Source organism: Dermacentor andersoni, chromosome 3, assembly GCF_023375885.2.
Source record: "Dermacentor andersoni chromosome 3, qqDerAnde1_hic_scaffold, whole genome shotgun sequence".
Classification (NCBI taxonomy): domain Eukaryota; kingdom Metazoa; phylum Arthropoda; class Arachnida; order Ixodida; family Ixodidae; genus Dermacentor; species Dermacentor andersoni.
Genome location: NC_092816.1, coordinates 30,588,702 through 30,602,129, shown reverse-complemented (window position 1 = coordinate 30,602,129; position 13,428 = coordinate 30,588,702). Strand labels below are relative to the sequence as shown.

Below are 13,428 nucleotides of genomic sequence, written 5' to 3'. Positions count from 1 at the left end.
TTCACGTGTATTTCAAATGACGGTGCTCCACACAGCTGGATATTGACGCACTTTCTCGAGATTTTATATGGAGGCAATTTTTGTTTGTTTGTAAGGTATCTGCGTGCCCCTAAGCCTCTCCCGCGATGCGAGTCAGTAGTATTTGTGTGTGTCTTTGTATTATATTTGTTTAGAATGTGTTTTCATTTCGACACATTGCGCAAATCTATAGATATGTGTCGTGTACAGTGTTGGCCCTCTTTTGATAAGGCTCTGCACTCGCGAAGCCAGCGGTAGCTTATCTGGTGCGATAGTGTTCCCCAAACATCGTGCTTATATATAGGACACGATTGCAGTAGGTTGATAAGGCAATCATGTCCTGTTTGACAACCCTGTTAATTGTCAAATGCGCGCGTGCCGGCCTTTGGAAAGCACGTCGTATGCAAAACATTAGACAGCTTTATTAGGGCGTCCGCAACCACCCGCGCACGCAGCGCGCCCACGACACGGCAATAATTGACCCGACGCAAAGGTCCGGCGAACTATATTGTTCTGTCTTCGCCAACAAGTGCATACTTTGAAAGACCGCGCGCCCTATATCGAAATGGTTCTGCAGACGGCTCATACCTTTGAGTGCGCTGCGTTCTCGCCGCTCTTGCGTTGAAGCGATAGAACGCACGAAGGTCACTTCGCTCGCTGCTGCTGCCGCGCTTGCTCGTACCGGCGTTTTGACAGCGAGACTGTCCGCGCTCACAGAGTGTGATGCGTTCGTGTTTGCATGTGCACGCTGACACCACGCTTGTTAATTTAGTTAGTAAGCGAATGTTTCCAAGTTTATACGGCCGATAAAACTGCTATCCCTACTTTCGTCCGCCTGTGTGCACAATGCGGGACAAGAATATTAGAATTATGTTGACTCCGTTTAGCGATCTACGTACAATTTAAGCGAAGTGCGTGCCGTGCGCAATCGTGTAGACTCCGCCTCGTAAGCTCCATGTAGTGCAGAAAAAGCTGCAGGGCTCGTGTCAGGAAATCAATAACGAGATCGGGCGGGCGTGGTCCAGAGAAGTAGGGTGCCTAAATGTCCTTCTTGCACACCTAGGCACCCCGGGGAGAAGGAACTTAGATTCAGTCGGCGTATCGTAGATGGCGATCAGGGGAGGATAATGAAGATTGCCTTTTAGACCGATAGGTCTACTACTCCAGGTACAAACCCAATAAAATGCCTGGCTCCGTAAGTTTGACCTTCGGGATCAGCCAAGATCAAACTGGGACCTAGCCTGCCCCTACCGGCGGCTGCTGCGTGCGCCGCGTGGGCGTTCATGCCTTGAAAGCGATCTGCGATGCGTACAAAATGCGCAGAGTGCTGGTAGCTTCGTATCTGTGCTTTCGACGCGTCGAAGCGAGACGCAACGTGAAGGCCAATTCGCTGGCATCTGCTGCCGCGCCGAGCAGCGTCTGTGTGTTGTGGTGCAATTGTAGATGTGGCAGTTGCTTACGGCGCCGAGCAGCGTCTGTGTCCTTTCCCAAAGGAAGCAAAACCGTGCTATCGCTCGACAAACTTTGTTTAACCGCGTTCAACCACGGCGGTTTTCATGAAATAACACTTGATTCACAGCAAAGTACCTCCTCTTTACAGGTTACGTTACATTTCCCAGTTAAAGGCATTTTTTACTGTTGGTGACAGTGCTCGAAGCGGCGTGTTTTTTTTTCTTTTTTTTTTATAGTGGGCAATATTTCTGGTTTTTCGTTACCTCCGTGATCGCAACAGGCGCACCGTTGCAATCTCGGCAGCCACGTGTTTATTCTGCTTGGCACGAGACGGGTACATGAATGAATGCTGCCGCTTTTTGTAGTCGCGTGCGCCTCGCTTCGCACGCGCGTTGCGATGCAATAGTGATTATAAATTTTGATTATAAATTGAATGACTTAAGTCGTAGGCTTCGTACGTTCATTTGCTCTAGCTTATCGAGGTATTCTAGCATTCTTTCTATAAACGAAATGAGCGAAACGTGTACTCGGTTCCGCTCACTGAAAAGCCGTGATATTTTATTGCTCGTCGATAGTAGCACACTTGAAATCACTGTTAGATAGGTTGATAGATACGGACACCTGAATATCCAGCGTTCAGTAACGAAATGTCACCGTCGTCTTCGTCATGGCACCGTCTTCAGCATCGTCTTTGTCGTATCGCCGACATCACGCCGCAGTCGTCGGCGGCGGCGTCGGTGTCGCGTCATCGTCTCACCGCGTTCATTGCCTTTGTAGTGACACCATTGCGTGCCGCTGCTTGCTTTGCGTTGTAAGTAAAAAACAAGTTCAGGTCGCCAAAGATGTCTGTATAGTTCTCTTTTTTTTTTACCGGATGCTTTACTTTATTGCCGGTATTCTTACGCCCGCACCAAGACGATGGTCAGTTCGTGCATATAGATAAACATTTATGCGTATACCCGCGTAAATAAATTTGACTATGCCTCTGTAGGTATTCCATAGAATGAAAAAAAATCTGAGAGTGTATTTTTGCCATTCAAGCTCGAATCCGTGGAACAATTACTTCCGGCACATAAAATATGACGTCATGAAGGCGACGTTTATCACTGGGTCTTCCTCAGGGTGATCTTTCATCTTTGATAGGATCCTGCGGGAAGCACGACGACATGAAACCTTATTTACAAGGCGCGCACTGAAAACCGAACTTTGAATGGAAAGAAAAAAACACAATTTGATTCAGCATATACACTTTGAGCGATGCGCGGTGCGCGCTAGAATTTCGTGCGATCACTAGCGCCATGTCCCGAATCGAGAAAGCAAACTGCGCGCGAGGACAGCTGCGCGCATGCGCATCAGCTCTGGCGGCGCATGCACAAGCTTTACATTCTTTCGAGAAAGAGGACCACGATGGTGGGTCGTCTACCACGGCTATACGGCTATACGCCAAGAAGAACGGTTATAATTTTCGTCTTAAGTGCCTGTTTTATCACTTTCAAGTGGAGTGAGAAATAAACATGGGGTTCAAGACGACTAGAATTCAGAACCAAACGAAGCCGCGGACATTAGAACCTTTCTAACTTCAAAGTTCACTTCCGCCTACTTTTAAATTAAACGCGGAATTTGTATTCTAGCGCTAACTACAGCCCAGTTTTGAAAAAGTCAAAGCACAAATAACAATACTTATCAATACATGCCCACCTGACGCGTCGAATGAAGCACACTTTACTTTATAACGTTAAATAAATGTTGACTGTTTTCACTTGAGTGCGACTTGGTATAGTCCCCTCAAAAGCAGACAACGATGTACGCTATATATGTAGATTCAATACACCTTCCTCTGCCCTATCGAAATACTTATACGTAGTATACGACGCATGTTACGGATAACTTCGATTCGCACGCATAATAAAAGACTATAAGAACGAAGCTTCAAATAACAGCACAACAGATAGGGGAGACCGGCGAAAACGAACATGCTGCACTGATAAAACTAGCACGTCGTCATCATCATTATCAACAGCAGCAGGAGTCTATTCTTGTTTCCGACAGGACACAGGCGTCTCCCAGAGATTTCCAATTACCTCTAACTTGCGCTAACTGATTTCAACTTGCGCCTGCAAATTTCCTAATTTAATAACCCCGCCTAATTTTCTTCCCTCCTCGACTGCGCTTCCCTTCCCTAGATACCCGTTCTGTAACTCTAATGGTACATCAGTTATCTGGCCTACGCATTACATGTCCTGCCCAGCTCCATCTTTTACAGCACAGCTCCCAGGCGTCAGTTCCTGCGTTTCGCGTCGGCGTCGTCCCTCGGTGTAACCAAGCAAATGAGCACAGCGAATGATGAAAGAGCTAACGCGGAGCACAGCGGGTGATGAAAGACGGCAATAGCGAAGAGAGCGCGAGGAGGAAATCAGAGAAGGAGGGTGCAGCGAAATCATGAGGCGCTCAAATTTCGCATTATGGAGTATTGTAATCGTCCGTATATGTTTTTCTCTTAACCACGGCTAAAATATTGGCTATCCCCGTTTTCTCTCTGATCCAGATCGCTCTCATCCTTCCTTTCAATGTTACGCTTAACATTTGCCGAACCAATAAGTACTTATGAACAAAAGCCTAATTTATCAATAGTGCTAATTACCTGCGGAATCGGACGTTCAAGCGTCGATGTTCGTAAAGATGAGGAAGAAAGTTCTCTTGAGCTTTCATGGCAGCATTACAAGGTGTTTTAACATCATTGAAGCCGTAACGGCAAGAAAAGACAAGAAACATGATAAAAACGCGAGCATACATGCAGCCTTTCACGCCGATAATATGTTTGCGGAAGTCACACCAGAAGCAGCCTAGCAACTCTGGAGATACAGGCTGAATATAACGAGTGACGAAAGTTCTCTGCCATGCCCGTTAAACGTCTAATAGCGCACTGCTACGCAATCTCGCGCAGACGCTGTCACGTGCACCTATCGCTGCACGAGAAACACTTGGGGAGAGTTCAATGGAGTCGCATGCATGCCTGCGCGTACTTGTCCCTGAATTCGGCGAGTGTGGCCTGGGCCCTTGCTGGTTCCTGCTCGCGCATCATGATCGCCAGGCTCCACGTGTTGACGTGGCTCATCACGCCCGACACCGTCAGGGTGCTTTTGCTCAGCATGGTCTTCCTGCGCGCGAGATAGAACAGAATTAGGTGCCGTCCATGGTACTTTCGGCTGAAGCCATATCGTCTGAATAGGATCGGCGTAAACTGCAAAACTAATCCACCGAATTAGTCGCTAACGAGCCTAAACGTGCATGCGTATAGCGTATATAAGATAATTTACTTCAACTCGGACACATTATGTGTAGGCTTTGCCTGGAGCTCAGCATCAAACTTCTTTATTATTGTTGTTTATTGAGCGGGGGGGGGGGGGTACGTTAAGTATTTTCTGTGAAGCTTACAAGAACACTTTTATACGCGCTCATCCGTAGCTGGCTCCTAACATCTAGTCAAAAATTTCGCGGCTGCGAACACGCTTCCTAAACTACTTTCGTAGTCCTTAAATACTTTTGTATTCAGTGGGCCGGTCTTGCGATTCGGACGTTGTCTAGATTCAAGGACGAATATCTGTGTTCGAAAAATTGTGACCATGACGTCAACAAATGAGCATGACTTCAACGAGTGACCATGGCGCCAACGCCACCTGCGGTACGGCAAAAGCATGAGCTTTTTATTGCTCTAAGTGAGCTGACGCTGTAGTGAGAAGAGGGCGAAGAGGGGGAGAGGGGCTATGTGTACAAGAGTTATGGGAGATTGGTTAGTGGTAAATACTGCTAAATACGAGACTCTACAAACACAACGTGACAGCGCTTTCGACGCACCCACTGTTATCCAGACGATACACCAGATCTTTGTCGTGAGTAGAAACACAAGCGCTTTCGCTCTCACCTTCGTACGCCCTTGAAGGGGACCTCGATGCTGCCATAGCCGTCATCCCAGTACTTATGGCGGGACAGCAAGTAGTCCGAGAACTTCTCTTTTCTCAGCTGCACACCAGAAAAGCTTTATGGTCTTGATGTCGCGTACAGCCGACTATAGTCAATGATTTCTACACTTGACCGTCACCAGTTATTTGGGAACAGTGCCTGTGGGCACTTAAAGGCGCATGCCGCCTTAGTATTAGTTGCATTAGTAATTGTACAGCCGAAGAGTGTTTCTAATTTTGCTCTGCTCAGCTGCGAATCTGACGGAAAGCAGAATTGTCTCGGATATTGTGATGCATTTGAGCTCGCGCACAAGTTTCATGTTTCTGGCGCAAAAATGTGGCCAAACAACCGCGGTATGAGGAAACCGTGGCCTCCAAGACCACGTCAATTTGTGTTTTCTTCCGATACCGGAGGCAGTTCAAAACAGTTGCAGTAGCAGCGCTTAGACGGCCAAATGCATTCTGGGTAAACTGCACCAACAACACAGCTCAGCTCTTTTTGTCGATGCAACTAGTTATGGATCGGGCAACCGCTACGCTATTGCCGTGGTCGATGAGAGCGGTAAATTAATAAACGCGGCGTCACTAAGAACGACCTCCATTCATGCCGCCGAAGAAGCAAGCACAGCACTTGCAATTACAATGAGGAGAGGCTCCACGATTTTCTCTGATTCCCGTACAGCTATTAGGAATTACTCAGCCGGCTTCATCTCAGTGCAAGCACACAAGTTACTTATACACAGTATTAATACTCATAATTACGACCAACTGGATAGCTCACACCTAGTCTGGTTTCCGGCTCATCAGGGCCACTCGGTCAGCCCCAGTGGCTGCAATCCTAACGAGCAAGCTCACTCTGCTGTGCGAGATCTCACATGCCGCGCATCAGATCAGGAACTGCTCCAGGATGACTGCGGCTCCTACAAAGACCCACTTACTACTTTTCATGAGATCACCTCACACTATAGGGAAGGCAGGAGGTTTTTTCCTCCCCCCCATCAGAAGCTCAACCGAGCTCAGGCAGTCACATTAAGAATGATTCAAACTAAATCTTATCCCACACCTTTTGTGCTTAACAAAATTGACCGGGATTTTCCCGCGGAATGTAAAAGTTGTGGACACACTCCGTGTCTATTTGATCATATGTTCTGGCTGTGCCCCAACCAAAGGGCTTCGGATCTCAACAGTGAGGAGGACTGGAGTCGGCGCATATCCAGCGAAGTCCTCCAAGATCAACTCCTGGCCGTCCGGAGAGCTCACGACATCGGGAAAGCCTTTGGCCTACCGGTGCCTACGTGGGCGGAGCCACCGACTTAGCCTGGGGGCTTGTGCCCTCGGACCCTAGTTTCTCTGGACTAAAATAAAGTTCTTGCCATGCCATGCCATGCGCTTAGACGCTTCTGTGTGCATCCCTTCTTCCATGTACTACGCTGTAACTCACAGCTTCTCCTGCCGTTTCTTCTCGGCACCCTTTACTTCCCTTACACGAGGGTGCCAGAAGCTGCCTGATGTGGTATAGATAACACGTATTGGCACCAACGCAGTGTGCGTCGGGTGGTACTCTTTACTTGACCACTTTGTAACATTTAGGTCGCAACATCCAAGAGCTTTAGTAAATATACATAAGACAGTTATATCTAGATGAGAAAATTTCAAAGCACGCACTCGTAAGGGCTGACTTAAAACAGCGGTCGGAGACAACCGGTAGCGGGCATTGGATACAAGAGCTGAAAGAACATACAATAAAGCAGATACAGATATCTTAGCTATGCGTTCCTTGCCCAGCAGTCTCAATGATGTAGCCGTCAACAACTTGTAAGAAGCTATAGACAGATGAAGCATTACAACTGCCGCGGTCACAGGAAATGTGTATGTCGATGAAAGTGGTAACTATGGCGTAATAATATGCGCAAACAATGCATCCTCGCTACCTATAGGCACCCCTTAAGTCGGCGAGTTACTCCTGATTTCTTTCCGTGCCAACCTCACTTAAATGATGCAGTATTTTTATGCAATCATTAACACTTTAACAACTATATTTTAGGGGGGAAATACGAAAACGCGATAGAATATCACTGAATTGTACTAGTAGCATCTGATCCCTTATTGTAACCCATCCTCCTCTGATTTCGCCTCATGTTTTCTTTTTTCTTGGCGCTTAACTCGTCCATACTACGCTTCAACTTCATGCACTGTGTTTTAAAGATCATCCGGTTCAACGTAGGGCTAAACGTAACAACCACATCGTCCTTGAAGCTTCAAACAAGGTTCATCGAGTTCCAACGGTCATACAGCCACCTTTCCACGTCGTCATCCAAGGGATAAAACGGCTTTGACCACAGGGCCAGTTGGAAACATTAAAAACTTGTTCTGTGTTGGCACTGTGTGAATCACACAGTCTAGGGTGGTCAATCGGCTGAACTGGTCGTCTACTTTCGCGAAAGAAAGTACGGGTCGACCACGCGACAACACGACTACGCATCATCATGCCGCATGCTCGGTCCATGAGGCTACGGAACGAACAGTCCTAGAACTCCCAGCATCTACCATCACCTGCTAGATGCTGCAGGTGCTCGCGCAACTCACAACCGGTTACCAGGTTCTCTGTAAGTGTGACAGGTCTAGCTGATTCGAGATAAGCAATCGCACGTATGATCGCATCTCGTGGACGAACATACAGCGCCCAATTAAGATTTTTACGATGATCACTGATCAATATAAAAATTGATTTAATTTGATTTCAGTTTATAATGAGGATGGGAACCGCGATCTACCGCAGTTGTGGCATCTCACAACATACCTGGAAGAGCCAGTTGTCCATGTCAGGTTCCAGCAGCGCTCTCAGGTGGTGCATGGCCGCAAAGAGGACGCCGTTCTCCACCAGCACGCGGCGCACTTCGGAGAAGAAGGCGTCCTGGTCGAACCACTGGACCGCGTTCACCGCCGACACCAGCGCGACCGAGTTGGAGCGCAGCGGCAGGCACTCGGCGTGCGCCTCTCTGTCGCAGAGGGACGACGAAAGTAGCAAGCAGTCCATGTATTCGAAAGCGCGCCAGAGGGCGGTACAGTTGTGCTGTAAAGTTCACAAGGGCGGTGCCACGGACAAGTTGATAACCTATGCACGCAACAAACATTAGCGCAAGGTAGACACTCTTATATACGAACGAAGAGTTTCTTCTCTTGCTCTAGCCGTGAACTTAAGCGCGACAACTTGTTGTTCTCCGCATTCGCCCGCGGAGAAGCCGCTGTGGGCTTGAGAGCAAGTGTGTCAAGTCCCCAGTGCAATCTTGAACTGAAGGACTCTGGTGTACTATTATTGGCACCAAGGTCAATCTCCGAATGCCGCGAAAAAAGAGGGAAGTTGGGGGGGGGGGGGGTAGGGGGGGAGACAACTTTATTTTTGCTACCCGCTGATACCACGAACGAATTTCGGTTACGCAAGTCACACGTTCCCTGAACCTACCGGACCGTGAGACAGCCGTTGTGAAGAAGTGCAGGAAGCTTATATTCCTCTGTCACATGGTACCAGGCTATGTTTCCTGCGACTTGCGAGGGGAATCACCTTCGCATTTTCAGGGTAAGCATCCCGCAACCCGACAGCGTGCCCCTCGCTAGAACTAAGAACAACGAAGCTATCCATAGGCGCCTTTATCAGTCGTCACTTACAGCCCATACATAGACGAGGGACAAAAAGGACGACGAAGACCAGCGCTTGTCTTCGTTGTCCTTTTTGTTCCTCGTCTATGTATGCGCTGTAAGTGATGATTGATACCATGGAATACCAACTAGCCCGTACCCAAACCTCGGATTTATCAGCTTTGAATACACTGCGCGATGTATAAGATCGAGGTGCGACAATACTGTTTGCTAATCGCTGCAGACAAAGACATATGAAAAGTGTATTTAAGGTCGTGTCTTAATATAACCAGTTCAATTATTGCTCTGCGTGAATGTATTTTCCTTTTACCTGACCTCCGTCTTGCTGTCCGTATACACACGATGTAACAATCACATCTATAAGTGTTTAACAAAGAAGGCAGTTATAAGTTATATAACCCGACCACGGCGGCCGCATTTCGATGAGGGTGAGCTGCGAAATCACCCGTGTACTTAGGTTTAGGTGCACGTTAAAGAACCCCAGGTGCCATGGTACAAATTATTGCGGAGTCCCCCATTACGGCGTGCCTCATAATCGGATCGTGGTTTTGGCACATAAAACTCCGTAATTATTTTTTTAATTATAAGTTATACATCTACGTGTTGTCCTTGTCCCAGTCCGTAGTGCACCCTAATGTTTACAACCACGAAGCCTACCTCGAAAAGTAACGGACACGTGAAGTTTTGCCTCATACTTATCGTGGTTCGTGGCAAACCGGGGTCAATCTCGAAACGTCTTGCCCATTGCTTTTCATTAGGCTACGCAAAACAACGCGTTCCGTGCGTCGTACCTAAGTGGGTGTTCATAGTACGAAATCGGCAACCTCGCGCATGAGAAACCGAACACGACGAGGGCTCACATGTAGGTGACGTTTCCGTGCCGCCGCATGGCGTTGGCCTCCTCGATCTGCGAATGGCTGATGTCGGCACCCACCACGTTCTTGAAGTAGGGGCAGAACAGCTCGGTGCTCTGGCCGGGCCCGCAGCCCACGTCAACGCACAGCTCACGCTTGGACAGCTGCGCGCAAGGACACGTGACCCATTCTATAGGCTTCACCACATTCCGCTTTCTTGTGTGAAAGGCAAGGTTGGCATGCACGTGAAAACAGCACAAATGAATTCGTAGGACAAATTTAGCAGCTAAGCAAGAAAAATTCGCCCTAGTTCGGGAATCGAACTTTACGGCATCGCCTTTCAAGGGCAGACGCTGTACCAAGTTCGATATAGCTTGGAAGATAGTTGCTGGAAAGCGAATCGATCGAGTTCGCGAAGGACTTGTCTGGTATACAAAACTAATTCATTCATTTACGAAGGAAGAAAGGAAGGAAGGAAGGAAGGAAGGAAGGAAGGAAGGAAGGAAGGAAGGAAGGAAGGAAGGAAGGAAGGAAGGAAGGAAGGAAGGAAGGAAGGAAGGAAGGAAGGAAGGAAGGAAGGAAGGAAGGGCAGTGCAATCAGGGCTGAATAGCGTACGGAATCGGCCGATTAATCGATGATTCTGCGCGAGGAAACACTGATGTTACTGCGCTTCGATTTGTCGAATAATTTGCCGGTTAAGCTTACAAACACCTTCTACGATATGCAGCCCTGATTGCAGCGTGAGCGCGCAACGTGAAACGAACGCGGCAACGCGACGGCGCCATAAATACGACGGAAGTAAGTTCCGTGTGGCTAGACCTGTACGTGCAATGATCTTTGCAGACCCGGGCTTCCGATTACATATATGGCGTCAACAATATATAGCTGCCGCGAAATGACATGCTTCTACAGCAACTACAAGGCTTCCGTCACCTTTTGGTTGACGTATGCTATGACGTCTTGAATCACGAAATCCGGAAGTGTCGGCCGCGCCTGCTTGTAAAGCTTCGAAAGGTCGGTGCCGTCGACGCTCAGATGGTACTTGTCCCGTGGGCTCTCGTCTTCCAGACGCCTTGTCGGCTGACGGCGAGTCCTGATGCTTTGCACTGCGCCGCAGGGGAGAGCGCTAAATTATCGATGCATGGTGATGCGCGATGTGATAGGCACGAGCATTAGGTAGGTACAAATGAATTTAGACAGTTCCTGAGCTGTCTGTAGATATCACGTAGACTGCTCGGCGTTTTTCAACTTGTCCTTTTAGTTATGGAATCTACGCAGGCTGCAACTATACCATCCATTTTTTCTTTATACAGACGTATATATGAAGATATGGTGTGTGTGAGCGCAACACAATATCTATGAGGTTGATATTTAATAGACTATCTATATATATTTGGCAGTGTATACGGACTCTCTGCAGGCAAAAGTTAGTGCCAGGCTTAATCAATTGAGTCAGTTGTGGTCCACAAATTTACAATTTGGTTATTCGTACAAAATCAATAGCCAAAGCCGCAAGGCCACATTACCACAGGCTTTCTGTAGGCATCACGCAGACATTTACGAAAAACGCCCGTAGAGAATATATAGACTGACTGAATAAATGTTTGTGAATGAACACCCACGTAAACATAGCGATGTGTACCATGCAATATGCTCCCACATTTGGGACTATGTTCCCGAAGCTTTTCAATTGTAACTAATGATCAGCCGCCATCGCCGTCATGTTCGCTGTCATGATACCATGGGGCTGCTTCTTGGCGTAAAGCCCCACAGCGGGCACGACGTTCTTCTCTAGAGCATAAGGTCCCCGGTGACATTTCCATACGGCGTGACCACGCTCTGTTTCGCCGCAGTATGCAGAAAAGCCCCGTACACAAAAAATTGAAGAGCCCGTCGGAGAGTATGCTGGTCAAAATTGACCCGGCCCTTAAACTGTGTCATTTTTTATAGCCCAGCTGTAGCTGCTAACCGTAATACAGCATCACAAATGCCGTGTATCGGCAAGTGTTCAGCATGTACTCCGTGATATTTTCACCCTGAGGCCACGTTTGATATGTACACATCGAGAGGTCGTGTAGTACCATAGTCCTCCATGCGAATCCTTTAGAAGCACATACGCGCATCACCACCGCCGTCTGCAAAAGTGCGCGCAGTAAAGATGCTTGTGAACGCTTTCGAAAAAACAAACCATAGTAAATTCCGAACCTCTTCGCGCCCACCGAATGTGCAGCATTTGTACCCCATCGGACACCGGTGCGAACGGCACGTTTCGACTGAGCGTCGCGCATTCCCTCTGGGTGGAAGCTTTCTTTTGTCTCCACGTCACCAACACTCCACGGTTTCGTATACGTGCTGGAGCAATGCTGTAATAATGTCACCAGCGGGTCCGAATATGACGCGTTAGTCCACTGCGCCTGCCTTGCGTGGGCCGTGCTCGTGCATGACTTCTCTCTGAAATCCAAAACTTCGGCCACAGCGCTATACGATGGTTGCCTTAATTTGCAAGTGTGCTACGGACGCGAGCGCGTCTCATTAATCTGGGCTAGAATTGCAAAGGAACGCTATGGATCCCGACCAACTTGTTGCCTCGGACCTTAAGTGACATGCCATGAAGCCGTTGAGAAGTGAGGTTTTCAACTCACGCAGGGGACTTCGTCTCCAGAGAGCTCGAAGCAGTAGCATGGGTATTGCGGGGGACTTGAGATGTCACTGTGAGAAGATGTTCACAACGTTCCAAACTGTAGCCGCCAGCGCTTTCTTCTTGTGGTTGGGTTCTTCTCGAATGATGATGATGCTGGTCAACTGTGACTCGTACCCAATTCAAGGAATATGCCAAGTGAGATAAACATTCGTACGTACTCAAAAGAAGGAAACACGGGATTATCCTTCCATCTGTTAGGTAGCGTTGGTGCACCTTGGAAGGTTAGAAAGGAATTGTCTGACGTGTCTTATCACACCTGCGGCTCGGAGGAAACAACTGCGCACCATGCTTTACATATGCCCCTATTGCAGCACGAAATAGCAAGCTCTGTGCACCATGCTTGAGGGACATCGCATTCGCGCACTGGCAGAAAGAAAGGTATAAGGACAACGATAGAAACGGACGTTTGCGCGCTGAAGGCTGCGTCAGTTCGTTCCTTGCGGTCTACGGGCCTGTGCAATGGACTGAGAGAGGAACGCACGACGACTATGATTTTCTTGCGTCTATTTAGGGTTTTCGTCGTAGGCATCTCCTTCCCTTCCTTTCCATGTGGACCCTTTGTTAAGCGATATTTAAGGCGCTCTGACTGGCTCTGGCAGCCCGCCGGTAGCAAGAAGTGGAAAACTGAAGAGGCCCACTTAATGTGCGCTATTTTGCGCCATATATCACGCCACTGCTTCGCATTATGGGCAGTACTTGTAGGGTAGTAAAGTGGGCTCCGTTCTAGGTAAACTGCCTTTCTCTACCCTCTGTCTCGCTCACTGCGGAGGTAGCCGGGGGGCAAGA

General features: G+C 48.3%; 1 protein-coding gene across 1 annotated transcript; it reads right to left on the bottom strand.

Moving 5' to 3' along the window:
- Positions 1 to 1,431: 1,431 nt before the first annotated feature.
- Positions 1,432 to 13,307, bottom strand: LOC126518036 (putative methyltransferase DDB_G0268948). Its single transcript, XM_072286710.1, has 7 exons — positions 12,584 to 13,307; positions 10,875 to 11,047; positions 9,947 to 10,104; positions 8,230 to 8,428; positions 5,393 to 5,490; positions 4,494 to 4,628; positions 1,432 to 2,617 (listed from the first exon to the last, which is right to left on the bottom strand). Exons 1-7 carry the CDS (start codon positions 12,621 to 12,623, stop codon positions 2,530 to 2,532), a joined length of 891 nt encoding a protein of 296 aa, XP_072142811.1. The 5' UTR covers positions 12,624 to 13,307; the 3' UTR covers positions 1,432 to 2,529.
- Positions 13,308 to 13,428: the final 121 nt, after the last annotated feature.